The sequence below is a fragment of the Falco rusticolus genome, chromosome 1 (genome assembly GCF_015220075.1).
Source record: "Falco rusticolus isolate bFalRus1 chromosome 1, bFalRus1.pri, whole genome shotgun sequence".
Classification (NCBI taxonomy): domain Eukaryota; kingdom Metazoa; phylum Chordata; class Aves; order Falconiformes; family Falconidae; genus Falco; species Falco rusticolus.
In genome coordinates this window covers 65511732-65539519 of record NC_051187.1, presented here as the reverse complement: position 1 = coordinate 65539519, position 27788 = coordinate 65511732, and the positions used below count along the sequence as shown (strand labels likewise).

General features: G+C 40.2%; 1 protein-coding gene and 1 long non-coding RNA gene across 6 annotated transcripts in view; one reads left to right on the top strand and one right to left on the bottom strand.

Moving 5' to 3' along the window:
- The window catches only part of MTMR7 (myotubularin related protein 7), a 53413-nt gene extending 47547 nt beyond the window's left edge, over window positions 1-5866 (bottom strand). The window contains exon 1 of one of the 5 annotated variants that reach the window (XM_037382246.1): window positions 5676-5866. In XM_037382246.1, coding sequence (XP_037238143.1) covers window positions 5676-5699 — 24 coding nt within the window. In that variant the 5' untranslated portion in view covers window positions 5700-5866. Of the gene's footprint in view, window positions 1-5457; window positions 5597-5675 lie in introns of those variants that run through there. The other 4 variants (XM_037382254.1, XM_037382233.1, XM_037382239.1 and 1 more) reach the window with 4 other exon arrangements.
- Window positions 5867-6429: 563 nt separating this feature from the next.
- LOC119145635 lies at window positions 6430-10281 on the top strand. The gene is made up of 3 exons (XR_005103467.1): window positions 6430-6506; window positions 9823-9882; window positions 10197-10281. It is a non-coding gene; the product is annotated as an uncharacterized LOC119145635 (long non-coding RNA).
- Window positions 10282-27788: the final 17507 nt, after the last annotated feature.

Below are 27788 nucleotides of genomic sequence, written 5' to 3'. Positions count from 1 at the left end.
AAATCAAAGTCAGCTCTGAATCTCCTCCAGTCCTAAAGAGACATACTAAGTGCCTTAAATGATAAACAAGATGAGCAAACTGAGGCTCAGATGGGCAATCCCCAGCTGGATCATCAGGCAGCCAGGTTAGCTATGAAAATATAATCTATGAGTGAGTTGTAAATGTTGTTTGGATCAAGTTTCTGGTCAATACTGTAATGAGGGTGTAGTTCTGATGTCCAGTCAAATACAGCTAAAGTTTAAAAGTCCACAGTTCTCTGAGGTAGCTTAGGGGGGAAAAATACCTTTGCGTTTAAATTTAATTAAACAGGTGTCATGAATGCATAATAACTGTGATTTGCAAGACCTTTTGACCATTTTCTGACCAAATATTTTGAGAATAATGGCTGTTAAGGGATTTTGTTTAAATCTAAATTCACTTTAATCAGTATGTCTCTTGATGACTCTAATTCAAAGCATATATTTTAGGGGCAAATTCCAAACTCAGATTTTAAATCCAGTCCCACATCATCTAGATATTGTCTACAGTTCCTGTTTTAATTTCATCCACCTCCAGTCTTGAATGGCAAACCACAGAACACTTTTCAGCATAGTATATTACAAAGCTCATTTGCATTAAATGTATCATTTTTGCTCAAAGTTCCACAGCACAGAGATGGAATAAATGGAACCCAAATAAAACTAAATTGTATTCTAAATAAAGACGATTTATTAACAAGAAAAAATCTACAATGCACAAGATCAGAGTCAAAAGTGTCCAGAATTAGTGTAGATGTTTTAAGATGTTTTAATGCATCATTTTGAGTATAAGCAGTCAAGTAGAAGGACATGTTTGAAGTCATTAAATGTCACTGACCCCAGAATAGGTTAAACATTTCCTAACCATGATGTAAAGTGAGAAAACAGTTATGGAATCAGAAAGCTCCAACTGAGCTGTAAGGTGCACTAAGGTGTATACTTGGAGGAAGGAACAGAAACAACCTTTACGCAACACTTGAAAGGCAGAAAATCAGCTTGGCACTTAAGAGGTTGCAGTAATGTGTCTACTGTTGACCCAAAACACCAAGAAAAGGCAAGGGCCATGCCAGTCTCATCTCCTCTACCTTTCCTAAGTAGCAAACTAAAGTTTAGCCAAGTGCTAGGACCAGTACAGCAAAGTGTCTGTGGCAGTCCATGCCCTGGCTTGTAGGGGAAACAACCAGCCCACATCCCCAGGTGGCTCCTGATACTGCCTCAGGACTGCTGCCACCTTTCTGCATCACTGAAGTTAAATCAAACCCAAAGGATTTGTAGTCTAAATATGGAGAACTTAACTATAATATCGCCTCTTATCTCAGCAGCAATGGTAGAAATGCCAGCTTAGCTTAAAAAACAGCGGTGATCCAGCAACCCAGAACATGTAGATGGAGAGTAAAGATCAGGCGTGCTGGGTTCTATTTTGCCATTGACTTAGATGAGCACCTGGACAAATACTTTGCCATTTACATGTGTCATCTATAAAGTGGATGTTAATTATATAGGTATCCTGGTGGAAAACTGACACATACTATAAAACTTTTTGAATGAAAAGCAAGAACTATGGAAAGGAAAATAGACTGAAAACAAAAGGAAACAACTCATTTACACATGCTGGAAATTTGTTTTGGAAAGTAATACATCTGGTAGAAAGATTTTGTCGTTATCATGAGAAATGGCAGTGTATCTTAAATTCTGCCCAAGAAAGGGATCATTGAAAAGAAATGCCTTACCAGAACATCACAACAATGAAAGCACTCAAGCAACTCAAGTCATTCCAACTATTGCGTTAACAAGAGGTACGGAGCCAAATTAATTTCTGGGCTAACTCCACCGAAGACAGCTGTTACACCAGGGATAGATCTGATGTACTTTTTATTATAAGAAGGCCATTCAGTAGGTCTGCTGCCAATATACAAAGACAAATGATATGGGACAGTGGTAAATAAAGTAACTGGTCAACAACAGTGCATGAAGTGCCCCTGTGAAGTAAATATATCTTCAGAGCTCTTTAAGTGTCAGCCTGTCCATGGCCAGACATATCTCTACACCTGTTAACAAGATGTGCTCCTAGTCTCTGCGGAAGTATTGCTTATTCATCTTTATGACTGCTATGAGCACTTTGTCAGATTTCAGGTTTTGAGAGTTATTCTAAACTATCTTGCTGCCCAATCCATACTCACAGCACAGAGTGGGTTTACTGATTTTTGAAAGATTATTGGAGTTATATATAATTCTGTTTAACTATGATTGACTGCTGGCAACTCTTAAATGTACTCAGATTACAGCCTTCATACATAGGATAGCATTTACTTTGTGAAAATACCATTACTGCATACGCATGCACATATAAGCACACATCATGCATGCACTCTGCATTCTATCTATACTATAACGATACAACAATAGCGTTCAGTACATAAAATAGTGTGTTAGGAACTCATCTATCTAGAAGGTCCAGGGAAGGTCCAAATGGTCTAAGGAATACCATTTCAAGAACAATGAAGAATAGCAGTTTTGTCTAACAGACAACTCTCAAGAGATCTGGTTTCTATTTCTGCTGTTGGCTTGCTACTTTTACTTGGTAAGGAGAAATAGCAGTTTGTTTCTTCAGAACTAGACGTAAAAGTACCAGGCCTTTTGGTGAAAGACTAGGCAAGGTGTCACTAGCAAAATTATGTAGTTATGTCAACAGCATGTGAAAGAACAGGATTATCAAGCAGATGGATACACACAGTCTGTTGGGAGAGAACCAGAATGGCTTTTGCAGCAGGAAATCCTGCTGAAGCCCTGTGATACTGTCATGAAGCATGTGGGTAAAGGTGACCCAGAGAACATAACATATTTTTGATAAGCTTTTGATAATTGAAGGTTATTAGAGAAACTAAGTTGTCATGTTAGTGTAGGAAAGGTCCATTTACAGACAAAGCTGGTTAAAGGACAGGAAGCAACGACTAGGGCTTAATGGTCTCTTGTCAGGATGGAAAAGAATCAACAGTCAAGTCCTACAAAATCTAGTGCTAGGACTGGTTTTATTCAGCTTTCTCAGCGACCTGAAGAAAAGAATAAAGTAAAATTTTCAAATGTTTGGATGATCATAAGCTGTCTTAGATAGCCAAATGCTTTATCTGTTGCACAAAAACTCCAGAAGAGCCCTGCAAAACAGATTGTGTGGGCAAAAGTGAACAGAAGAGCTTCAACACAGACATAATGTACCTATAGGAAAAACAACCTAAACCATATCTGCACATCCACAGACTCAGAACTGGTAGTTACCACACAGGAAAGAGGTCTTGGGATCATTGTTGACTTTTCTCTGAAAATATCAGAATCTGGTGGATTGTGATCAAGACTTACGGTGAAGGCATGGACAAGGTGAACATGGAACTGTTATTCACCAAACCTGTGAAGCTAGAAGCAGGGAGTACTGCATGAAACTATTAAGAACTTCTTAACAGATAGAAGAAAGTTGTTGTTTTTTTGTATAACCATGATCTTCTGGAACCTGATTCCATGCAGGCTGTAGAGGCAGACGGTGTCAGCAGGTTTAGAAAGAGCTTTGGCAAACTCATAGAGAGAGGTTCATAAACAGACATGAACTGAACTAGGAAGGGCTGAACCCTAATACAACTGTGGATGCTCAGAGGTTGCAGAACGTGGCCAGGTTTATATGCTCTCCTTCCGTCACCTCAGACACACAGTAGGGACCTGAATGAACTACTGGTCCAACTGGTATGGAATTGCTTTCTGTCTTTTTAGCGACTGTTACGTTTTATAACATTTATTTTAATACCTATGAACCATCACTCACTACAGTTCTATTTAAATTGAAATAAAAAACAACTGCTAAGTTCTAATGGATGTCATGTGATACAGACATTTTTTATTCCCTTTTGAAGGAAAAGATTTCAGATATCATTAAGTTAATTAATTTTCTAAGTATGGGATTTATCTTGAATTTCCATTTGGCTGGGTTTGCAAATCAAGGAAAGTGCCAATTTTCTCTCAGAACAAAACTGGAGTCAGGAATGTGACACCAGAGACTACCACACGATACGGTGAGACTATCTCTATATTCACATAGCTTTCCCTCACTTGATTTAACGTTACTGGCATTGGACATCATTAAACATTAAACTCCAAATTACAAAAAACAAATTCAGTAAAAACAAAACCCGCCAAAACCACCAAAACTGTACTGGTGGCTAATTTTAAGCCAGGTTTTGGGGTTTTTTTTAGCAAACCAATCAAAGATACCAATTCTGTTAGGTAACTGTAGATACACTGACTTGTCTGCGTATCTAGGAGTAACTGGAGAGATGAAGTATTTCAATAATGACTCATGTTGAATGTCCTGGATTTTCTACATTCATGTAAGAAATTTTAAAGGATTTTTGTATCATTTGTACCTTTAAATCTTCTTCTAAACTGCTTTATTATATTATTTGTAATGTAAGGGAATGTCTGGAACCAAGACTGCAGAATCACCTCACACTGAGTAAGATTTTCAGCATCTTCAGTGATCAGAACAGTGTCTTCTCACAGCTGTCAGACACAGAAATGGGTTTTACATATGCATAGCAATATTTTAAGGGTTTGCTTATAGAAAAGCTAACAGATAAGTTTCCATTGCCTGCAACAGGGACTTGCATGAGCCTTCCACTCACAGTAATTACAACCATTTATATTCAGGATTTTTTCTACCCTTATAAATTTGTTTTCACTGTTTTCTGTGCTTTCAGCATTCTTCAGCTAATGGTCAGAAGCATCTGTTCAGGCAAGTTTCACTGACAGTTTCCTACCTGCAGTAGGATACATTCTTACAATTCTGAGATTCTTCCTTCCCACAGAGGCAGGTAACAGATTTTGAAACCAGGTGAGAGGAAAGGCAGTTGTTATAAATGCCCTGGGTTTGTAATATATTTGCAGCTTAACACCTAAAGGCCCAAGAAGTCAGAAGAGGCCCCGATCTCAAATTCATGTCAACATGCTAAATACTGAAAATAAACAAACAGGCACAAATCAAACATGAGTAAATTCTTAATCATGGTGTTTGGGTTAATAAATAAATGAATACATACGAAAAGATATCCCACCTCAACTTATATTGCTTTGGTTCATTTTGTATGAGTAAATTCTTTATGTGTCAAAACTGAGTCTTCTTTTTTAGAGCAAGATGGCAATTTTGTTAACAGATCCAGGCCTCATGCTTAGAAAGGATTATTACATTGGCCAAGCGTCGGCAGGCAAACCCTGAACAAATTCATCACCAGGTCTGAAACACTGGGGTAAACTAAAGGCAACCAAAAAGCGAGTAACACACCTCTCATGTTGGATACCTGCAACCCACGAGCGGCCCCCGCCTTCACAGGAGGGGCTGAATAACGAGCAGATAAAATGCCCGACAAATCCCCAGCCCCCACGGCAACCCAGCGGCCTCACCTCCCGGCGTGCGCGGGCAGATTTCACAGCAAACTGGCTGGGAAAAGCCCCGCAGCCGCTACCCAGCTCGCAGAGGACGGCTGCGCACCGCCCCTCCCGAGGGCTGCGGCGGGGGCCCGCGTCGGGCCGGAGCAGCCGCCGCAGCGGGGATGCTGCGCGGCCCGGGGCCCCTGGCGGCCTCTCCCCGCCGCCGCCGCCGCCCGCCCGGCGGGACCCACCTTGGGCATCCGGATGTGCTCCATGGCGGCGGCGCCCGGCCGAGCTCCGCAGGCACCTCCCGCCGCCGGCGGAGGGGCAGCCCAACGCACCTGGCCTCTCGCCTCGCTTCTCCTGCCAGCCCTGCTTTAAAAAATAAAATAAAGTGAAATAATTACTATATCTGTGTTTTATTTTTCCTCGCGTTTTCCGGCGCAGGCAGGTAGGGAGAGGGGAGCGTTCATCGCAGCGGATACCGCGCCCCCGCCGGGCAGCGGGCAGGCCGGCGGCTGGCCCCACCCCCGGCAGCTGCCATGCTGCCCCGCCGGCGGGATGCGCCGCGCCCGCCCCGGCCCCGGCCGCCGCGGCGGGGACCCCGGCCCTCGGGGCGGCTCGGTCCCGCCGGGCACCCGGGGCACAGCCCGGAGGTGGCTTGGCCGCCGGCTGCTGGCTCATCCGAGATCACCTCGCTCTGCCCGTCCTTTCCGCGAAGATAACGTCGGAAGCATCAAAGGCAGCTCTGTCCGAGATCGCCTCCCCCGGGTTGGTTTTTTTTGTTCCCTGGCGCAGCATGTGCAATAAAAGACAAAAGCCGCACTTACTGAAACGGAGGCGCTGATTTTGTTTATCTCAAGCCCTGTGTGTCTTGTTTTTCTGTAATTCGTGATTTTGCTGCATGCCGGGATTTGCACAAGAGGAGATTTTTTGTAACACGCAATTTTCAGTCTTGGGCCTGAAATTCCTTGTCCCGTCTTTTGCTTTACCCGGTCCAAGAGATGTGTTACCTCTTGGAGCAAAAAGGAACACCACAGCGCCAGTTTCCCCAGCTTACCTGTGCAAAAGATGAAGAACAGGTATCTAGCCATCTTCAACTCACTATCATATTCTGAGCAAAAAGAGAATGTTTTCAGTGTTTATGCCAATGTGCAAATGATCAGAGCTGCTAAGACGTTATTTCAGATGAGCCATAGTCTTTGAGGCTTGTAAAATTGTGTTGATGAACACTTTCCAGCAATTCTTCACAAATGGGGACTAGCCTTGTCAAGGGGTAGAAACAAATGAGACCTGTTGAACCACACAAAGGCCACTGCAAGAGTGTTCTGCTCCAGAACTGTAGAAGCTTGCTACATTTCCTTCTCTTGCCTGCAAAGAACAGATCAAGCTTACTTTGTTTTGTGAAAGATAAAACATGGGCTGAAAATAACACAGGGTTACCAAAAATGTGAGTGCATTTTAACTTTGGTTAGAAGAGACAGAAGCTGTACTGGTCATGAGTGGAATATACATCATCCTCAGATTTGACCATTCTGCCTCCTTCTTCTGTTTTGGCCCGTTTCTTCCCTCTTTTCTCTGAGTTCCACTGCTGTTACTGAGCAGCAAGGGCTGGTATGACCATAATCTGAGGCACCACCAACTGGATGAAAATTCTTCTCTTGGAATATTTAAGCATTCCATTTCACTCTGTCCACTCAGATCTGAAATAAGGGTTGGAAATAACATTTTCTGTTTGAAAATTCACTGAATAGCATCCATAAAGGTGCATAAATCGCATAAAGTGTGGACTTGACAAGACTCTTGACCAGTGGCATATTTTGCTCTCTATTTTAGGCCAGAGCTATCAGAATAAATTAAGAATTAACCAACCATGAAATATGTTTCCTTTGTAGTTACGGCTGATGTGATTCAACTGCATACATTATCATATTTTGGCATTGGCTACTGCCAGTTAAGTTCGAAGAAAGCACGGTTATCCTTTTAGTGCCCAAAGATACTTTTTCTCTGGTACATCTTGTCATTCATTACAGGCAAGTTCAAGTCCTAGTGTTGATAGCAAGAAGACTTTCAGACGTAAGTGAGCCTCTGCTTCACATTCATCAATAGCTGGCAAAAGTAAGACATTGCTCAGAGGAGACTGTTCATGTAGCAATCCGTTGCTCAACAGCCTGTCAGAGTTTTTGACCTGCCTGGGGCTAGTAAAATTATTAATGGGTGAGTGAGCTCTAAAGAGAACTTGCATTTAGATAAAAGTTATGCCTACTGCGATTGTCAGGGAAAGCTGCAGTAAGCGCAACCTTCTAAAAATTCACTAACATTTTTAATTTGCTTTTCATGCTTGTGGAAACTGCTGTATTAACAATCCCAGGGATGAATTCCTCTGTCCACAGTAGAGGTACAGAGAGGGTAACCACAAAAAATGACACTCTGTAGTCTACTGTTCTGACTCAACCAAGATGTAGGGGCAGGAAAATTAAACTACCATGGCTACATAGGTTTTGACCTATCTGCTGCAACTGCCAACAAAGTTCTAGACTAACATCACATGAAGAAGGCCAGTCACTGATGGCTAGAATACCAGTGTGTTTATTTCCTATATCCATAAGTAGTAGAGTCACCTTTCAGCCTCATCCAGTAAAACCTGAAAGCACTCATTTCACTTCCAATATGTAAAAAATTTCTGTTATATTCTATAAACTCACCTGAATACTCAGACCTTTGCATGTTATGACCTAGCTGGCCTGGCCTGGAATCATCATGTTAGACCTGGAAGGCTCTATAGATTTATTTGTGTTTTACAACTATATTTTACTAGCTTAAAGGTGGTTTTCTGTAGGCTGCATTTTAGTATAATACAAACTCAAAGAATAAATGTATGTACTTGTATTAATACTTATTTTAAAATGTAGGCTACAGATGGTCATTCAGCTTTATAGACATATTAATTACTATCATGTAGGGAAGAAACCAACTGGAAATTGGTGGTGTAACAGCTTTGTTGCTGGGACAACTATAGCCAAAGTGACAGAATCCTCCACCTGAAGAATCTGGTATGTGGAATGACATGAAGGTTGGGGTCAGCCCGTGTTACTGTGGGCTAAAGGCTGACAGTACTGGTTTGAGTGCAGCCCTGGATTTATGGATAAGGAATGGAGAAAAAAATACCCGCTTGGCATCTCACTGAGGAAATGCTTCTGAACACCTTGTTGGCGAGAAGTGGTTTGTGGGCAACATCACTTCCTCCTGCAATTCAGCATACAGGTCTCCATACATTTTTTGCTAAAATCAACAAACAAACCAACCAAAGTTATGTCAAAGTCAACCAAATTTTTAATCAGTCTTCTTCTAATGGAAATATCCAGTAAGATCCATGGCAAAATAGACTTTTTTATATTAGAAAACAGGGAAACAATACTGGTTTTTACTGCAAAGTAAATACATTAGTGCATTTTTGAAAATAATGTATCTACACCAGTAATACACTAAAGAATCATATGACTCAAACTGGTAATTATGGATTAATGATTACAACACATCATAACAATATGCATTTTAGATACATTATAAATATAAATATATATTTATATACATTATAAACATATTATATACATATCCACTTTGTAGTTTGAAATTTATTTTCTTCCACCATTTTCATAGTGCTGCTCTACTGTTTTAACCCCTTCATTACGTGACAAAGTTATAATTTCTTATTTCCTTTTGTCAGGGTTTTTCATGCCACTTGTCAAATGATTAATTCTTCAGGAACATGCTAGTGGAGGATACTATCACAGCCTTTTGAAATACACTGACCAAAACCCCATAAATTCATGTTTGTTTATTTAAGGACTTTGAACACTAATGTCAATGGGAGTGGCAGAACCTCCTAGCAGAATTTGTTAAAGGACTTGTATGACCTAATATGGACCAACTTCTCACCTTTTTTAATATCACAATGCACGAGAACCCTAGGAAGACCCAAAATACAAAGATGTTGCTGAAAAACAAGAAGTCTTTTGAAGAAGATTTTTAGCCACCCTCTTTCCAACACAAAACCACATTCAGTGCCCTTAGCAGGCACTGTAGCTTTGCAGTGCTACAGCTTCTTTCCAGACGAGCTTTCTTTGGTGCCAAGATCCCAGAGAAGTGATGCCCCAACGCCACGCTACTGTATGGGGCTGTAACAGGGTTACAGTATGGCTGAGCTGAACTAACTGTTGCCAGTGCGGCAAGGCAGAGCACCAGCTTGGTTTTGGTTTTCTTGGCCCTGCAGCTCCCTCTGCCTATGCTCTGGCTTGGTGTTTATCTGGCTTTGGTGTCTGTAAGTCAAGTGAACTTGCTGTGTTGTTTGCTTTGCTTTGGTTGTCTACTTTTCAGTTATTTTTCTGTGATGAACAGGCTTCCCATGAAGATACAGAGGAAAGGGGACCAGCTGAAAGTGAATGGTGACAGAACCAGGTAAGTTAAAGAGTAAAAGAGGGAAATGAAAAACTCAAGGAAATAAATCTAGAACAGTTGGGCTGGGGGCTGGTGAGGTGGGGTAATTTCATTCACTCAGGGGACACGGCAGGCATTCATACACTGTAGCATCATAACTCCTGTTTGTCTGTTACCTATTGCCTATTGCCACTACCAACAGCAGCCAAAGGTGCAAATGCACATGTGCAATTCATAGGTGTCTTGATAGTGTTTACACCCGGGATAATCAGTACCATGGATTCAGAAACAGTGTGTCTGTTTATATTTGTTTCATAACTTTTGAACTTTTTCAGGGAACATGCAAGTTTCTTGAAGCAAATGCACTTGGACACACAAACTTCTCCCCCAGTTAATCTAGCAGGAGCTGCATGTGACAAGGTAAAGGATGCAGGGAGCAGCTTTCACTTTATTGTTTAACTCGGCTAACTGTTGCTAGGTTTGACCTTTTAACATTTCCTTCAAGAATTACTCAAAGCAATCTTTAATTTTGCCTTGTTACAAAACATTATTGCACTGTTATAAAAACAAATATATGCAGGAAAGTACACCAGCAGACCTCTGGAAATTGGAATGGGGTTGATCCTATTCTGTAGACAGACAAACTGATGTGATACATGATATATGATATATGATATATGATACATGATATATTATACATAATACATGATGCATGATACATGATATCTGGCTAGATACATGATAACTGGCCTAAAATGAATGAAAATGCTGCATTTTTCATGACAAAGCATATTAGGACAGCCAGCTGGAGAGAACAGTGTTGGGATGTAAGCCGTGACATACTTGAGCTCGTGTATGTCATACCACCTATAGCATTTAAAGGAATGGGCCCGTTATTACAACAGGGTTTGTAGAGGAAAAATGGAAATAAGTGCTTCTCAATATAGCCAGTTGAGAAAAAGACTCTGCCACAAGATGATTCAAAGTTCCTTAACTCTTGAAGTAGCATAAATAATACTTTATTTGTATGAGATTTACCTTGTTCTGCAAATCCACATATATAGACATTTCTCCTTACACTCTTTTGCCAGTTAGATAGTTCAGTGAAAAGCAATTGCTTGATCTTGCCCTTTGCTGCTTCTCAGCAGGACACTGCTCTAATGGATGACTATGCTGGGGGGTGGGGAACAGGGAACATGTAAGAGGCCCCCACCTCCCCCATACATTAGTTATGCTCGAATATATCTGAGCAGGTCTGCTCCCAAGTTAAATGTCCAGCTATTCAGAGAAACAGAAGAAATTCTGATAATTAATTTTAAATAACTTATTTTTTATTAAAATCTAGCAGAAAAATGTTTCTTCCACTTGAAAATGGGAATTGGATATTTTACAAGTGACTTTACTAGAATCAAGAATCAGCCATGAGTGACAGTGAGTAATTGAATTGTCTTTGAGAGGAAGTGCTAGGAAGCTATCCCAGCTCCTAAAGAGTCATGTAGAGATTCTGCAAATTGTAGCATCTGTGATACTCTGACTACGTCTACAATATCTCATCTAGAATCTTAGGCAGATAATATTCCCTTAACTGATATTTTTTTAAAAAAAATTAAAACAGAATGCATTTTTATCTTCTCAGATCCTTTCCATTGAAACATTCAGTCACAAGCTCAGCAACAACTTAGGAGAAGAAAATAAGACTACTGAGTTCAAAGCAGACCACAACTGTGTGCAGTCTGAAGCAGTATTGTTCAATGAAAAACAAAATCATGATAGCAATGCAGCTTCCAACATTTTCACAGAGAAATTTTTTTTAACTTATGGGACTGTATTAATGGTCTGCCTAGAGCATTTTTCCCAACATGAAGAAAAAGAAATGGACATGTTATGTTTGGGTTTAGGAAAAACAGAATAGAAAAGAAAGAAAAAGTGGATAACAGAGGAAATATATCCCATGAACTTTGTATAATAATTAGCTAAGCTCATGTTTAAAATGCTGAAGAGTTAGTTTCTCTTGAAAATCCCCATTGACCTGTGATGATCATAATTCAGTGAAGCAAATGTGGTCTTTTCAGTTACAAGATTTAAGATTTAATGAGTTTGTGATGGCAGTAAATTATTTTTGATTACTCTCCAAATTTTAGAAAAGCTTCAATGTTGTATGTAGGGAAACAAACAAACAAACAAAAAAAAAAACCAAAGAAAAAAAGGCATTAGCTTCCCTAAAACACATACTAAAAACTTCACTGAAATGCTGCTTCATAACCTAAATTCACACGATTTGAAAGCATATTTTTGAGATAAATAATTTGTTTCTCTCTGCACTTCAAAAGGAAACCTTAAGATCAGGCTTTGTTTTGGTTTTATTTTTAAATAAGGTGCTAAAGTGAAACACAAATCTTTGAATGTCTGTCTAAGCGGAACAGCTGAAAGTGATGTGATTCCTACCACCTTACTGACAAGCAGCCATCACAGTAAGTGGCCAGAATCAGTTCTGGCTGACTCAGGCCTCTTGAAATCCTTCTGAATTTCAAGCGATTGCCTCAGCCCCTTATCTACCATAGTATTAAGGAGATAAGATGACACTGTGAAAGCTGTCACTGACGTCTCACTTACTAATCTTCTGTGAAAAGGACGTTTAGATTACGTGATAATTTTTAAGCCACTGACAAGCAATTTAGTTTCTGAGAAATAGCTGATGAAGCAATGGTCAGAGAAACTTCAGTGTTCAGACTGAAAGGGTGTTATGATCGAATTCACATGTGTTTTTCCAAAATTTGTCCAGCCTTATACTTGAATTCAGTTTGTTTCACTTTCATCTAGTCAGCATTTTTCAGGTTCCATCACTGCTTCTTGGCTTTAGGGAAAAAATTAAATTTTGGGGTGGGTGCTGAAGAAAGTTTGAACTGGTTCTGTTGTTTCTGGGCTGTAAGCTCTGAGGCTCGGGAAATGTCATTTCTCTAACTGCTGAAAGTTTCTCACCCTGTGTAGTATTAGATTCGTGTTCTTGATCTCTGTCAATTATTTTCATGGGTTATGCATGAGAAGACAGTGTTTGACGTGATCTGTTCCCAGAGTGGAATGTCCAGGGTATTGTTCCAACATACTTTTGCTTGCTGGTCACAGTCAGGGTGCATGAATTATTATGGCTGAAAGGTCCTCATCTGAGTAGAAAGGATGCAATCTCTAAAAAATATATGTGTGAGATGAGATGTATCATTAACTGCAGATAGCTACAGATATGGTTGTACACAACAGTCCGCTCTGAGGCTAACAGTTAACTTGTAGTCAACACATAAAGCATATGGTCTACACTGTACTTTTAATGCGTGCTACAACATGAACCACTGAACTGAGGGAGCTGTTACTTCTCTAATGCTGATCTGCTTCTGTACAAGTCTCAAGAGAACCATTCACATCCTGCTGGCTCACCTGTTATTCCATGGTCTTGGTGCCCACACAGGGCAGCCCTCTCTGTGTCTAGGCTTGCCAGCCACCTGCCTCATGCACATTATACATCACTAGGTTATGTAAGAGCAATGCTCCAGAGTCTTGTCCTTTCTGGTCCTTCCATCTGCCTTGGAAATACTACTGCTCACTACTGCTGTTTTGCCAGCCAGGCTATGGCAACTGGCCTGATGCTGTTGGACCATGTCAACACTTACCCAGATTTGATCATCATGCAGAAACTGCTGCTAAAGCAGCTGGAAGAATCTTCTGAGGAAATAACTCCTTAAAGAGAAGAAAGTTGGGTCCTGGTCTGGGCTTTGGTTAGAGTCCACTGCGGTCTCCTCAGAGTCAGAAAAGATTTTGTCTCTATAAAGCTAGGAATGTGACTGTATCATTGTAGCCCAAGCTGACTGGCAGAGAGGAAGAACTCACAGATATGAAGGCTCCCATCTGAAATTTCTAGTTACTACTTGCCCTTCAGCACCAATGTACTCCCTTCTCATCATTTATCTCTGTGGAAAAGCAGGTGACCATGTTTGTAGACCTTCACTACTGCCCAGTCATGCTTGTAGCTGGCCAGCCAGTTTCCACATAGTGTGGTCATCATGGACAGCTCCTATCATTTGGTCAGCATTGGCAGCATCCCCAAGAACATAGCAACTTTCAGTCATTGTTAAAATTCACAGTGGTAGAATCAGCAGGATTTGCATTCTCTCCCATGTTGTCCCCACCTAACCGACACATTTATAGGCTTGTGATGGCAAGTTCTGTGAAATTTTTAATTTTTCAGAGACAAAGAAGCTGGCATTCTCTTCCCTCTGGGGTCTATCATCATCTAATGAGCTAGACACTTCTTGCAGTATAGGTTTCCCTGCTACAGCAGGGGTATTCAGACAACCTGCAAGCTTATGGCCAGCTCCCTCTAGACCCAAAAGGAAGCATTAATTCCAGCACTTTACTTTGTGTTGAAGGACTCTAAAAGATAAACTAGATGCTGGTAGTCCAATGCCAGCAAAATTATACCTGCCTGCTGCACTTTATCTGTTGCTGCTTATTGGCTTCAGACAGCCCAGTTGAATCTTAGGGCAGGAGCAAGCCTAAGCAGAGCAAATATCCTTATATCCTCCATAATATAATATATTACTGCAGAACTTAGTCACAAAAGAAAACTTTACTATGTTTGGTGCTTGCATAGCAATACCATGGTAAACGTGGATAGTAAGTGCTGTCAGGAATGTAATACCATATTAAATAGTATTATAGTCAGCAGAATTAAAGAGAGATGGAACCAAACTGGCCAAGTAAAATAAACAAAGGTCTATGTGTCCAATGAATAGAAAAAGGAAAACAGAAACTTTCTTCTCAAAAGGATTTAATAAAGTGTTACATCCTATGTGGCTTCCAAACAGCTGTTCTTCACTCAGTTTGGGCTGTGGAGGTCATGCTCTGGCACTGCCTCCTTCCCAGCTGGTGTGGGGATAGGATCTTGTAGCAAAGCCATCTCTAGACTCTTGAGGGCCTGAAGGATCTGGTTGGTGACTACCCCAAGAGGAAGGCTACCATGAGACCAGATTAGGAAACTGAACCTGATGTGCCTTAACCTGCAGGGTCATGAAACTCATACACCTCCTCCACAATGGCCTTGATCTCTTAACTTGTCACCTTCTCTTTGACTTCTTTGTGAATCTTTGCCATGAGTCACCACACTTAAATTTTCATCCCATCAGTGACCATACTGGTAGAGGTGGACCGTTTCTGTAAGGAAGATGATCTGCTTCCATAGGGCCTGCTCCTTCTTTCATTTGAGGTCCTTCCTTCTGTAAACCTATACAGGGTGCTGTCTGGACATTGCCATCCCTGCCACGCCAAACAGCAACTGAACACCAGTCATGCAGCTGCTAGAAGCTACACAAAGTGCTCAACCTTTTTTCTGCTGAACTGTCAATGGTACAAGGACTCTGACGATCTGCACGACCCACCTTTGGATCAAGGAGCTTGCCAGTGTGACTGAACCGCAGGCAGGCATTTCCCTTGACTGTAGGACTACGGGAAAAGATATCCCTGACTTAAGGTCCCAGTATGACCAGGAAATGTTAGTGAAAACAGAGCTGAAAAGAAGAGGAGGCATTGCAAATGCTGCTTCACTGTGTCTTTACTCATGAGCAAACACATGGCATTCCTTCCGGTTGCAATTGGTGTGGCTTTTTTCCATTTGTGCAAAGGTGTTTTCCATAATCCCAAAGTGCAGTGTTACTTTGGCAGAGGGAAGCAAACTATCAGGGCAGGGGGGACATATGCATGCCTATATGGACAATTTTTCATTAGGAAATTACCAGTGTGACTATAAATGTCATCCATAGTTGCCACAAAGCCAAGCTGGCAGTGCTCTATACAGCAGAGGAAACTGCGATTAAAGACTCCTGTTCTCCTATGTCAACATGACATCTATGTCAACGTGACGTATATAGAAGTCCTGAAAGCTGCTTGCGGGACTCATGCCCTGCCCAGCAAAGGGTGCCTGCCTCTTCCCCTTTCTGTTCTTCCTGATGTTGCAGGGACAGTGACTGGGGAGGAGGTTAATGATTCAGCTGCTGCCTCTCAAATTTGAAGGAATCCCAGATGGGCTAGAGTTGTCAGCCTGGACCATCACTGAAGATTTAGGTGATAAACCCTCTGATGTAGTGTCATCTTTCTTGCAGATATGGTCTCACAGCTTCTTGTTTTGTGAACAGGTTTGTCAAGCTGCCCCAGGATACCTGCTATGGTTCCTGACCTGCTTTTGTCTTCAGTATGAATCATAACCCCTTGATGAGCCTGACATACCCCAAAAGTAGAAAGCCATTTGGCTGTCTCCTGTCGACAACATATTCAAGCCCTTTCCTAACACAACTGAGTAACTACACGAGTTTTTTTCTGGTCCGCAGGTCAGTCTTCTGTGCCCCATAGTCTTGCTGAGAATGAACAGTACAGTAAAGACAAGGGCCAAATCCCGAACTGCCTGCTCTCTGGCATGCAGAACTTAAGTGCTTTTAGCATACTGTTTGGTGGTTCTCATGAGGAATGAGGGCATCTCAGGGGTTTCCTGAGAACAGAATGCTCTGGGAAAATATTAGGATTGTTTCAGAGGGGAATAGAACAGCACTTGGCAATACATCTTTCTCCACTTTCAAGGAGTGCCCTGCTAAAGAAATTTCCTCCCAGCAGTCCCACAGTAAGTCTGAGGTGGATCTAGCTCCACTGTCTCTGACTACATCTGATGGGCAGGGGAAGAGGGAGGAAGAAAAAGCAAACCAAACTGCCAAATTGACAAGGTAGAAGTACTTTTGTGGGCTGGTGTTCAGGGAACAGATTCCCTGCCTTGTTGTTTCACATATGCTGAACTTGAGAAATGTCTGTCTGTAGTGTTCATTACATATCATTACATGGAAAATAAATTTCAGAGAACAATTTCTCTAAATCTCCCAGTGTATAAGCATAGCTTCTGTATTACAGTCTCCATGATCTTAGAAAATATTTATATTTAGTTGAATTATTTGAAGTCTTACTCTTACTGTTGTAATTAGCAAGAGGGAAAGTTCAGCATGTGTTTGCAGAATTATGCAAGTTAATATTTGGGTTCAAGATAACTGTCTCTCTTAGATGTTTTGGCTTTTGGTGTTCTGCGTTGGACAAGCCCTTTACTGGTGTATTTCCCAAAGCAAAGGAACTAATGAAGTTATTCCATATTCTAGTGAATTTAAATTTTTTTATCCTTAATTCTGTATTTATGGAAAAGTATAGTTTGTTTGGCTTTTGTTTCTCTTCTCAAGGCAATGCAAAAATGGACAAAAGAAAGGTGAACTAGATGAGAGAAACACAGAGGCAGTAAGAAATATTCCTGGTACATAGAATTTATAAGAGCCACAAACCTCAGAAAACACACTTTTATGGAAAAAGCTCCAGATATCCTATGGTTAAACATTTATTTGAAGTTAAGGTCTCTTTACAGAAGTGAACTTTTTTAGCATGACAGTAAAAAATTACTTACATTAAGAAAGATAAGGGGGCTCTCCACTGATTGGTCTGAGACTTAACTGAGTTGATTAAACAATGCAAAAATGCAATTTTGGGGAAGACATGATGTTTTTACTAGCTTGTCACTTATTAACACCTAAGTATATTTTTACTGTGAAGGATTATGTCATTGTGACTTTTTTGTGACAATTTTAATGTGAACATCAAAATATAAGTTTTGGTAACTGACAGGAGAGGCAAGCAGAAGATATAAAAAGCAGATGCCCAAATGAAACTACACAGAGTCTTCATCTCTATTGTCTAAATCTCTTTTCATATTTAATATTGGCAAATATATTACAACAGTATATTTCACAGTTAAAAAACAATCAGTTAAACAAAGCCCTTGAGGGCTTATTTAAATAGAAATACGTGATGTGGATTTAGTAGAGTAGAAATCCAAGGTCTGTGTAATTTAGAACCTTGTGTAATTTTCCAGTTGTTAAACCACATGTAGTTCTCCTTTGCAACAGTGACCTTGGTTAGATTTCGATATGGCAATAACTGTAGGCATAAAACATAATAAACTTTATGCCTCATCATTTTTGTAAAATCAAATATTCACAATCTACACTGACTTCCATCATAACTCATTTTTCCAGCATTCATTACATTAATAATTCATCAATCAATTCTATTGCCATATGATCCAATACATTATTATTAACATAAGAAAGTAAAATACAAAGTAAATTACAGACTAAAAGATTGGGGGTTTTTTCTGACCTTTAAGAAGTCCACTTGTGTTGCCAAATTCTCTGTTTTGTGTTCTTTGTTGATACATATTGAAGGAATTAGGAATTCTGTCTGTCATCTGGTCAGCTTAACGGGTACTCAGAGCTTGTGTAGTCAGATTCTTCTTTTCCTAAATGGCTTTTGTATTATTAACTAGAGAAAAATTACAGGATTAACTGATTTCTGAACCAGTAACCCTCTGCACTTAAAAAGCATGCTAGTTCCCTCTTCACGGAATGAATAGAGGAGCCAAGTTGCAAAACTAGTAAGATACGCTGCTCTCATAGTAGCAAAGGTGCAAGCGCTAGAAGTCTTCAGAAAAAGGTATGCTAAAGTAGCATTGTCCAGCAATAAAACGTCTACATAAATATATGTAAATCATACTACCCAAGGCCAAGCCCTGCTCCAAAAATTACTGTAGAAAGTCAACCTACCAGACCTTGTTGTTCCGCAGGTTCAAGCAAAAGCAAGCAAGGAGGCATATAGCTTTTGTGCTCCAGTGTGCAACAAGGTTACAGCAGAGAGTGCTTCTCATGGTTTTGTCCGTAGTTCTCTTATAAGCATACTAAGGTTTTACATCACCTTGGTAACCGTAGAACTTGGAGCAGGTATTTTAAATACTATAAAGACAATACAAGTATGCCCTCCCCCTAGGAAAATCCCACCAAGTTGAACAGGTCCGGGATTCCACCCAAGAAGCTTATTTCACAACACTGAATTAAATCCAGATATCTACTTAAAGGTTTTTCAACAGATTTCAATGCTAGATATTTGTTGGAGCTTGGCACACATTACAATTATTTTTTCCCTGAGAATATACATCTTGTCATATCACTCAAAGGATGGAGAATGCAGTAAACAGAGATAACCAGGTAGTATATCAAAAGAATAACAAAACTGTAAGTTGTTTCCCCATTTTGTAAAATGCATTACCTAGTACTCTGAAAGCTAGGAGGGTTTTTTAAAATTTGCATTTAACAAGGCAGTTTAAGGCACAGGAGTTTTCACGTGTTTGTTCTTACTGGCAGTGGTGTGTGAAGTAGCTGCTTTGTGTGAGTTTTCTAATCTGTACAACTTGAGACATTCCTAGTTTTTAAAAAGCGAAAACTGGTATGAAATAGCTGTTTTTCAGATGTTTTCTGCTACCCTTTCTTCTCTTGAATGTAGCCTCTGGCATAGAACTAAATAGTGGCAAATCTGAGACCTTTTTTTAAAAACATCTTGCTAAAATTAGCCTTATTTGGAGGGTGCGAATGAGAACAGGATGAAAGCTTCTATTCAGCAGGAGGAGTCATAACAAATGTATCAGAGTATTGTTGGGAGGGAGTACACTAAAGTGTCTTCCAAGTTGTACTTTAAAACCAAAAGATGTATGTTAAGTAGTGCTAAGAATAAAAAATATGTTTCTGTTATTGTTGCTGGACAATGCATTGTATAAGGCAGCTGCAAGTCTTCACTTCTCTGAATAATCTCACAGCCTCCTTCACCCTAAACTACTCTTTCCCTTTTAATGGAAGATATTATTTCTTGATTAAGAAAATTCTGCAATACACTGAACTCACCCAGACTCAAGGGCTTTAAATGGGAGGATTAAAGTGCATCAGCACTTTCCAGAGGGGGTGCATGCCCTTACAAGATTGTAACCTGAATAAAAGGCATGTTTTCTTCTCTTTGAGTAAGTTTGCAGTTAGTACATCTATTCAATGAATGACAACTCCTGAGTTGGCAGCTTCAGTATTATGATACTTAGAATCTTTGGCACCTTTTTACTAGTACGTTTTACTTAATATCTCCTACAGCAAGTTCTCGGTCACTGAAACTCATTCTTTAGTCTTTGTATGTTACGGGTCAGAACAGTGAACTTCTCTTTGTACCCTTACGATGTGGGGGTGGAGGGTTCAGCAGTCAAAACTCTTTTGCTTCTGTTGTCAATCCAACACACTCTCCTTTTGAAAAAGGAAAGAAAAAACCAACTAACTTGCAGCTAGTCATTCCATGCCACACTTCACACAATGCCACTTTAGGCCCAGGACTTAAGGGGCTGAGTTGGAAAGCTCCACGAGTACTCAATGCAGGCTGGAGGGATCCATTCAGAGCATCTAAATTACACTGCTGCTCTGACTGATGCTCTGGGGGAGCCAAGAGCGGAAGACTAGCTAAGTTAGAAGCCTGTAGTTGTACAGTGTGAATATCCCACAGACTGTACCCTGTAGCTTAAGAGAGGAATAACATCCATCCACCTTGTGACATTGCTTAATCACACTCCTATGAAAGCATCGTGATAACAAGCTAGGCAAGATTTGGCATCAGATTCTGTGGGAAGCTACTCTTGCAAGCTGGAGTGACAGTGACAGTCTGAGCCACTTTTGGATGACCTTCACCACTTTCAGATTTCTCTGAGAGGAGCTGGCTCCCACATTGCATTGCCAGATCCACCCCCATCCCCATATGTGAGCATCAGTCCCTGCGGACAAGAAGACCGACACAGCTTGTAGAGGCTAACTATTACTGTGCAGTAACACTTCTGGCTTCTATACTGGGCATGGGAAAGTCCACACTGAATAGACTGATGTGTTGGAAGCGTGCCTAGCAATACAGAAAGTCTTAAATTTTTGTTAGCTTTTTTATTCTATTCTATTTTTTAGCATTCCTGATTTTTTGGCAAATTTCTATGTACTCTGATGGCAGATTTTTCCCACAAAACTGGAGAGTTATAAAAATTGTAATGGGCAGGAACTGTACCTGGTCTGATTTTCAAATGCAGTCAGTTTTCCTCACTAACATCTGAGGACAATGAATATGGCAATGGGATTTGCAGGGTGGGGAGACAGATTGAGAGAGAGACAGAGAGGAGGGTGGAGCTCTGAAAACATCACTTGATTCCCAGAAGTTTTGGCTGCTGCTGCATAGAGGAAGTGAAAAGCCTCACCTGAACAACAAGCTGCAATATGAGCACATCTAGAGACCAAAGAATCTGCACACAAGAGATGCCGCAAATGTTTTCAAAGCAGAAAAAAACCCCACTCCATATTCACAGAGCAGGAACTTCTTGCAGAAATACAGTGGTAGTTCATCAGCCACTGTGAACTTAGGCTTACTGCAAATTTATGCTCATAGAGTTGGCTGTTACCCAGGTGTCACAAGAGAAGAAAGTGATGATTTAGTGATGTCCATGAACAGCTGGCACATGGCAAGGAAATTTTGCCAAATTCTTGGACGTAAATATTTTTGGTGCTGACATAATGCCTCCTTTTCACTGACAGAGAATAGTCAAATTAAAATTTATGCATTTCAGTGTTAGAAGTTATAGTTTGGTATGGGACAGGTTGCTGGCTACCATTAAGAGTAAGTGTTTGTAGTTTACCTGTTCAGTACCTTCCTGAACCTAGGAGGGTTCAAAATCTAGCTTCATGCTATTTGGCAAGAAGTTACTAGAAGAAATATGGCCACAAAAACATCTCCTTTACCATTGAACCTCCTGAAATTCTGTCACTGTGGAATAACAGCAGGAATACAGAAGCATCACGTTGGATGTCCAAGGTTAAAAATGTACAGTCTGAAGCAGAATCATTCTTTGTGTTCTAAGAGGACCATGAAGAAATCCTGTTTTATGACTTTTTAATACATGGCTATCAATGTTACTCTCCTGCAAAACAGCACACTTGTGGCAATTTCTATGAATGTTAATAAACTCTGATAGCATCTTAGCTTATTTCTTAAACACTGCTGGTTGCCATAAAACCCTGATGGCATTTGGCTGGATGCTCATCATGTTTCTGCATCTGAGTCCCATTGGCATTCACAGATTCCACTGGCTCAGTCAGATGCCATCTTATTTTATTTTTTTTCATTTGTTCCCTCCTCTCCCCATACTCTCACACATTTCCTGGGTGTGGGCTTTTTTTCTTACAGTCCGTTTCTGACACTACTAGTCTTCATAGGACCAGTGACTTTTCAGACTCTCCATTACTTGAAGTTCACCTTTTCCCAGAGCTACAGTCCTGGAGGATTCAGGATTTACAGTTCAACTATTTAGTGGCACTTAAAGTGGATAAGCACAACCTTAAGGATTCCAAAACTAACCAGTCCCTACTTCGGGTAGCATCAGGGATGTGTAGATATCGATCACATCACTGTCTGTATTTCCTGCCGCTCCTTCACCAGGGCTGAGCACTCTTTTGACTCCGATAACATTCCTCAGAGCAATCCAAGATGTCTCTTCCTGAACAAAGTTACTTTTCTAAACCAACCAATATACTATCATTCTCTCTGCTGCAGCTAGTTTCCCTTTCACTTTGGTGGTGCCAGAGTTAAAACTTAATGACTCCACTATGAAATGCTGTTTCTTTTTCACTTGCCACTACTCAGGCTTTCTGTGATGTTTTCCTACCAAATTTCTGAAGTTCTGTCATATTGAAGGTTCAGTATTAATGGTTTGAATTCTTCTTCCATAATTTTAGCACAGACTCACAATTTCTCCTTTTAAGCAATCTTGTCTGAATCTAGGCTTCAGTTATCCCCTTGTCTTAAGCTCCTGATGCTTGAAAAAAAGACAAAGGTATAATCACCTTCCATTGTTCATACTTCCATGAGCCAGCAGTTTATAATAGATGAGAATTTTTCTGCAAATATGAAATTGCGTGTAAAATAATTAAATCAACTTCTTGAAACTGTAGTTCAGACACAAAAAAGCCAACATAATCCTGGTTTGAATTCCATGTAAAAATATATGAAGTATTAGAGCCCTGTAGTAGGCCTTGGTGACCTAGATGAAATGGTCTACAATTTGTCCATCCATATTCGAGAAATAGGAACCAACCTTGAATGGGTGTAAGAAAAGACCACTAGCTTAATCAGGGATATGAAGAACGTGCCACTCAAGAGAACACTGAAAGCTTTTCGCTTATTGAGCCTGGCAAAATGAAAGTGGAGAGAGGATATGATTGCTCCCTGCAAACATATTTGAGGAGGAAAGGGAGGGGGGAATTTTATTTCAACTAGCGTTGGAATATCTGAGGATGAAACGGGAATATCTCCAAACATGAGAGCAGTGAGGTTCTGAAATACCCTTCCAGAAGGGTAGGTCTGTGGCTCTGCTGACTGAAAAGCTGCTTATATGAATCTGGTTGCAGGGAGTTGTTGTGTTACATCATGCAGCCTGAAGTGTCTATCTTCAACACAGTTTCTCAGTTTTGTGAAAGCTGCAAAGTTAAGGGAAAGAGTTGTACCTTTTCTGGCCTGCAGATCTGCAGACATTTACTAGGGATACTGCAACAGCTGCGTGACTACGAACTGCACCTTAGCTATTGCTGTTAGCTTTAGCTCTAGAAATCTGCTATTTTTAAGCAAACTTGATTCTACAAAGTTTGGGACTGGAAGGCCTTCAATACCAGGATTTATAGGTCATGCTCTATGTTAGTTCTAACAGTGAGCAGTGATGAACCAAATCACACTGCAAAGAACTACCTTTAGACCAGTACAGCCAGTGTCCAACAGTCATTTGCAAGGAAGCTAAGTTCTGTGTCTTAAATAGCATTTAGAGCCAAGCTGCTAATCCCAATAGTTATAGTGTTGTTATAACTAGTTCTGTTCTGTTCTGTGTTGGATGTCTTGCTTCTTTGGGTAGTACTAACACAATGCTTTTTTCTTGCACTCTTTCTATTAGGAAATAAAATCCAATCCATGTGTCCTCATTCTTATAAAAAGCATACATAAAAAATAAAAATATGAATTGTCTCTAAATCCTTGTGCTCAGACCTAATGTTTCCCAGGCTATGTTACAAACATAGACAGTGCTCTCCAAAACTACTTCAGTAATTAAAAATGTATTCACCCTTTCAGAAAGACAAAGGACTAAAGGGGACCTTCTGAATCATCATGTTTAGTCCCTGGCTATTGTGAACCATTCCATTATATGATCTTCTTCATAAATTCAGCTAGCTCCATTTTAGGACCATTCACTTTATTTCCCCCCTCCACACCACTCCTACAAAGAATTAGATACTGACTCATATGTCCCAGCCAAAATGTATTCATGGGCTTCTTGTGCCAGCATCTTTTGCCAATCTAAACAGTTTGTGTCTCTCCCTGAAACTTATCCTTTGAAATATATGCTATAATCATATCTCCCATCAGCCAGCAGTTTGCCAGGATAGAAACTCTTTTGGGAGTACTTACACTGCAGATTGCAGTATGGTATATATACATCACATGGCAACATTTGATGAGGGCAATCTTCCTGTGACAGCTGACAGCTCTTTGACTAGATTTCTCTTTGCAGTTTCCACATATTTAGTATGCTTACTATGTTGTGCATTAGCATTTTCATAAATTTAAAGATCAGCCAAAGAATAAGAAATTATAATGTAAGCTTAGATATACACAAATGTATAATGCAAATATACATGTATTTTTGTGTGCAAGTATAGTCCACTAACCAATTAAAGGGGCCAAAACAGTGATTTGATTACTACATGTAAGAATATGAACTATTGTAACTAATTTATGTACTGAACCAAGCAAACTTAATTTGGAAGATTAGAAAGTCAGTGTTGAGAAAGTTAACAAACTCAGCTTTTGTGACCGCAGTGCTGAGGAGGTTTTTCCATATTTGCATTTCAAGCCAAGATTCAGTGCTTTCTCTCATGTGGAGTGTTTATTCCTTCTGCATAAGTGTCTACAGTCATGAATCAGCTCTGAGGGACACATTCTTCCCCCGAGTTCTACAGAGGTCTTTACAAATGTGAAAACGCATCATTAAAGAATGTGCATCTGTTTGTACTACTGTAGATAGGAAATGTTCCAAATTAAGCTTTTCCCTCTGCTATTTGAATCACTGGACACATTACCTTTAACATTAGTACAACGTAAGTGACAAAACAAATCTTGTAACACTACCAGAATCACGTCCTCTACCTTTTCAGTGCTTTCAACTCTGAACTCAAATGAGCTTCTTCCACTTCCAATCACAGTTTGCATCCAGCAAAACCTTTCCCTCAAATAAGCTTATTAGGTCAAAAGAAGCACTCCAAGTTCTCCCTAGTCTCTCAGGTCTTGTATCTGTTCCAGAGGCCAGTAGAACCTTAGGAGTTCACCAGAGTTATCAGATTTAAGCCTAGGAGAAGATACAGCTCCTTCCGTTTCTCAGCAGTCTCTCATATTGATTAATGAATTTACTAAGTATTGATTAAAGACAGATGTCCCTCAGCATAAAGAATGACATTAGCTCCCCTCATCCTGAAGGACAATAGTTACACATGTGGGTCGTTAAAGGGGATAAAGTGCAAGTATTGATGCCATGAGAAAAACAAAGTCTTCCATCACCTGTTGCTCAGTTAAGCTCACATTTTAGGTATCAAAGGAAGAAAAGAATAACAGTGTATGAATCATACTTGTTACTCAAGAAAATGAATGGCAGTGTGAAGAAAGGTGGTGCACACAAATCCATCATATTAATAATATCCTCCAGTTTTCCTCTGATGGGTTCAAAGAATTTTGCAGGATTTTCATCACTTAATCTCATACTGATGAATAGTAACTGCAGAAGTGGAACAGTTCAACCATTATGTTGGTGCCTGCTATTACATTGTTCAGAAGAGGAAGTAATCAAAAAGGTCACAAGCAAAATCCAGTGGCAGTTGTAGGAAGTTATCTAGGTGGTATTTTTCTTTGAAGAAACAACTTCAAAAGAGCAAATGTTATAAAATATGAAGAGAAATTATATGCAATATCCAAAACATGTTCATGTCGTCCTTACCACTTAAAAATTTAGCTTTGCCTCGTCAAAAAGTAGCTGCAAAGAAGTTATTTTCATTAACTTCAGAGTACGTATACATATAATGTATACTTATATATATACACATGGAAACAGATGAGCAAAGACATGTATGATGTACCTAGTCATAGAATCTGTAGCATCTCTGTAGTCAATTACAAGCCCAGTTGTAAACATCATTTTCCTTGGGGAATGTTTCAGTAATTAATGAATGCTGTTGTCATGCAGAGATGGAGCAGAGCATGCTAACATTATGGTTTCCCCAGTGGTATAACCGGGACTGAATGATTCAGACAACTTCCTTTCTACCATGATAGGCAGAGCTGAACTTAAAAATGTGTCAGTGTATATTTATACTCCTTTTCCAAGGGCAGAAGGGCTGTTTAAGTCTTCCACATCTGGCTGCTCTCTCCCACCCTTTTCCTGTGGGAAGTTCTTCTCACATCTTTGGCCACAGAGAAGGGGAAGAATAGCTGTGTGTGGGACTACACAGCAACCCAAAGGTCAGTGGAATCTTCCTGGGAAAGCCGATTAAAAGTATTGCTTTAGTCTGAAAAGTGATTTTGTAAAAAACTTCGTTCAGTTCTCCGAGTGACAGAAACATACTGAATCACAGGAACTGATTTAGGAAAGCTGGAGGTTCTGGTAGGTAGAAGCTCTAGGATACAGTGTAAAACTGCAGAGCTAAAACTAGTACGGATGGTGAAAGTCAATGTAATAGACTGCTAATTAATTAAGACCAATGCCATTGATGTAGCATTGCTTTTGACATTAACACTATCTGACTGAAGTGTGTCGAGCAGCTCATGTTTCTCACATGTGTCTACCCTGCATGATTGGCACGTAGTACGCAAAAGCCTGATCAAACTTCAAGAGATCCAAGTCTGCATGTCAGGAAAAATCTAACAACAGTGACACAAAGCTCTACATGAATAGTTACCAGAATCAAAGACTTGTTTGTTAAAAGATAACCTGGGTATCTTTACATAGAGGTTTGTTCTCAAGTTCAAACTTTTTTTCAGGAATCCCAGAAGCTCAGTGAGACAGCATCTGCATCTGGTGTCTGAGATTTTTTATAAATGGCAGGCAAGATACTTTCTCCCCCTTGAAACGGAACTCTTCAAGACAGTCTTGAGGACATTAAAGCTGCACAGTCCATGAGCTCTGTTGGTGCTTAGAAAGAAGAAAAGTTTGTGGTTCAGAAGCTATTCTGAGCTTGCAGAACTGATAACGACAACGGTACCCCACAGCGTTACTTTTGCAGGGCCATATTTAGAAGAGTTCCAGTTTAAGCCTTAGCATTTCACTTCTGCTGGAACATGTCATTGTTCCCTTTTTGCTGCTCCCCATACCAGACCAAGCCCCGTTGACAGATGATACTTTTGTGCAGAACTCCATTGAGAATGCATATACACATAAAAGATGCATACAATTTTTGAATTCAACAGGCCCCTCTACACAGATCAGACTGCAAAACTTGCACCTATTTCATGTCTTAGAGAGACCCAAAAATGAAAATCACACCACTATCCTAATTTAAGGGATTACCTCCTCCACTTCTTTCAGACAAATTAAGGTGTCAATCTGATGCACAGCTCATGTGGAAAAGTAGAAGAGATGAAAAGAAGCGAACCTCACAATCCCATAAGGCATATTTCATTCTTTAAATGTGCCAAAACTTGTGTTGCCTGGTTCAGCTTCAGCAAGTCACCTGAAGTATCTTACTGAGGCAACTCATGTGATTCATTATGGCTAATCAAACCTTAAGCACTTAAGCAAATTCTGATCCCTGATGAGAATATACTAAGCCTGTGAACAGCCTCTCTGTACAAGAAACTGTAAAGCAGTAGTTAATATGTAAGCAATTTGCCAATAACTGTAACAAAAAGTATATTTTCTTTGCTGATGAGGCTGGGCA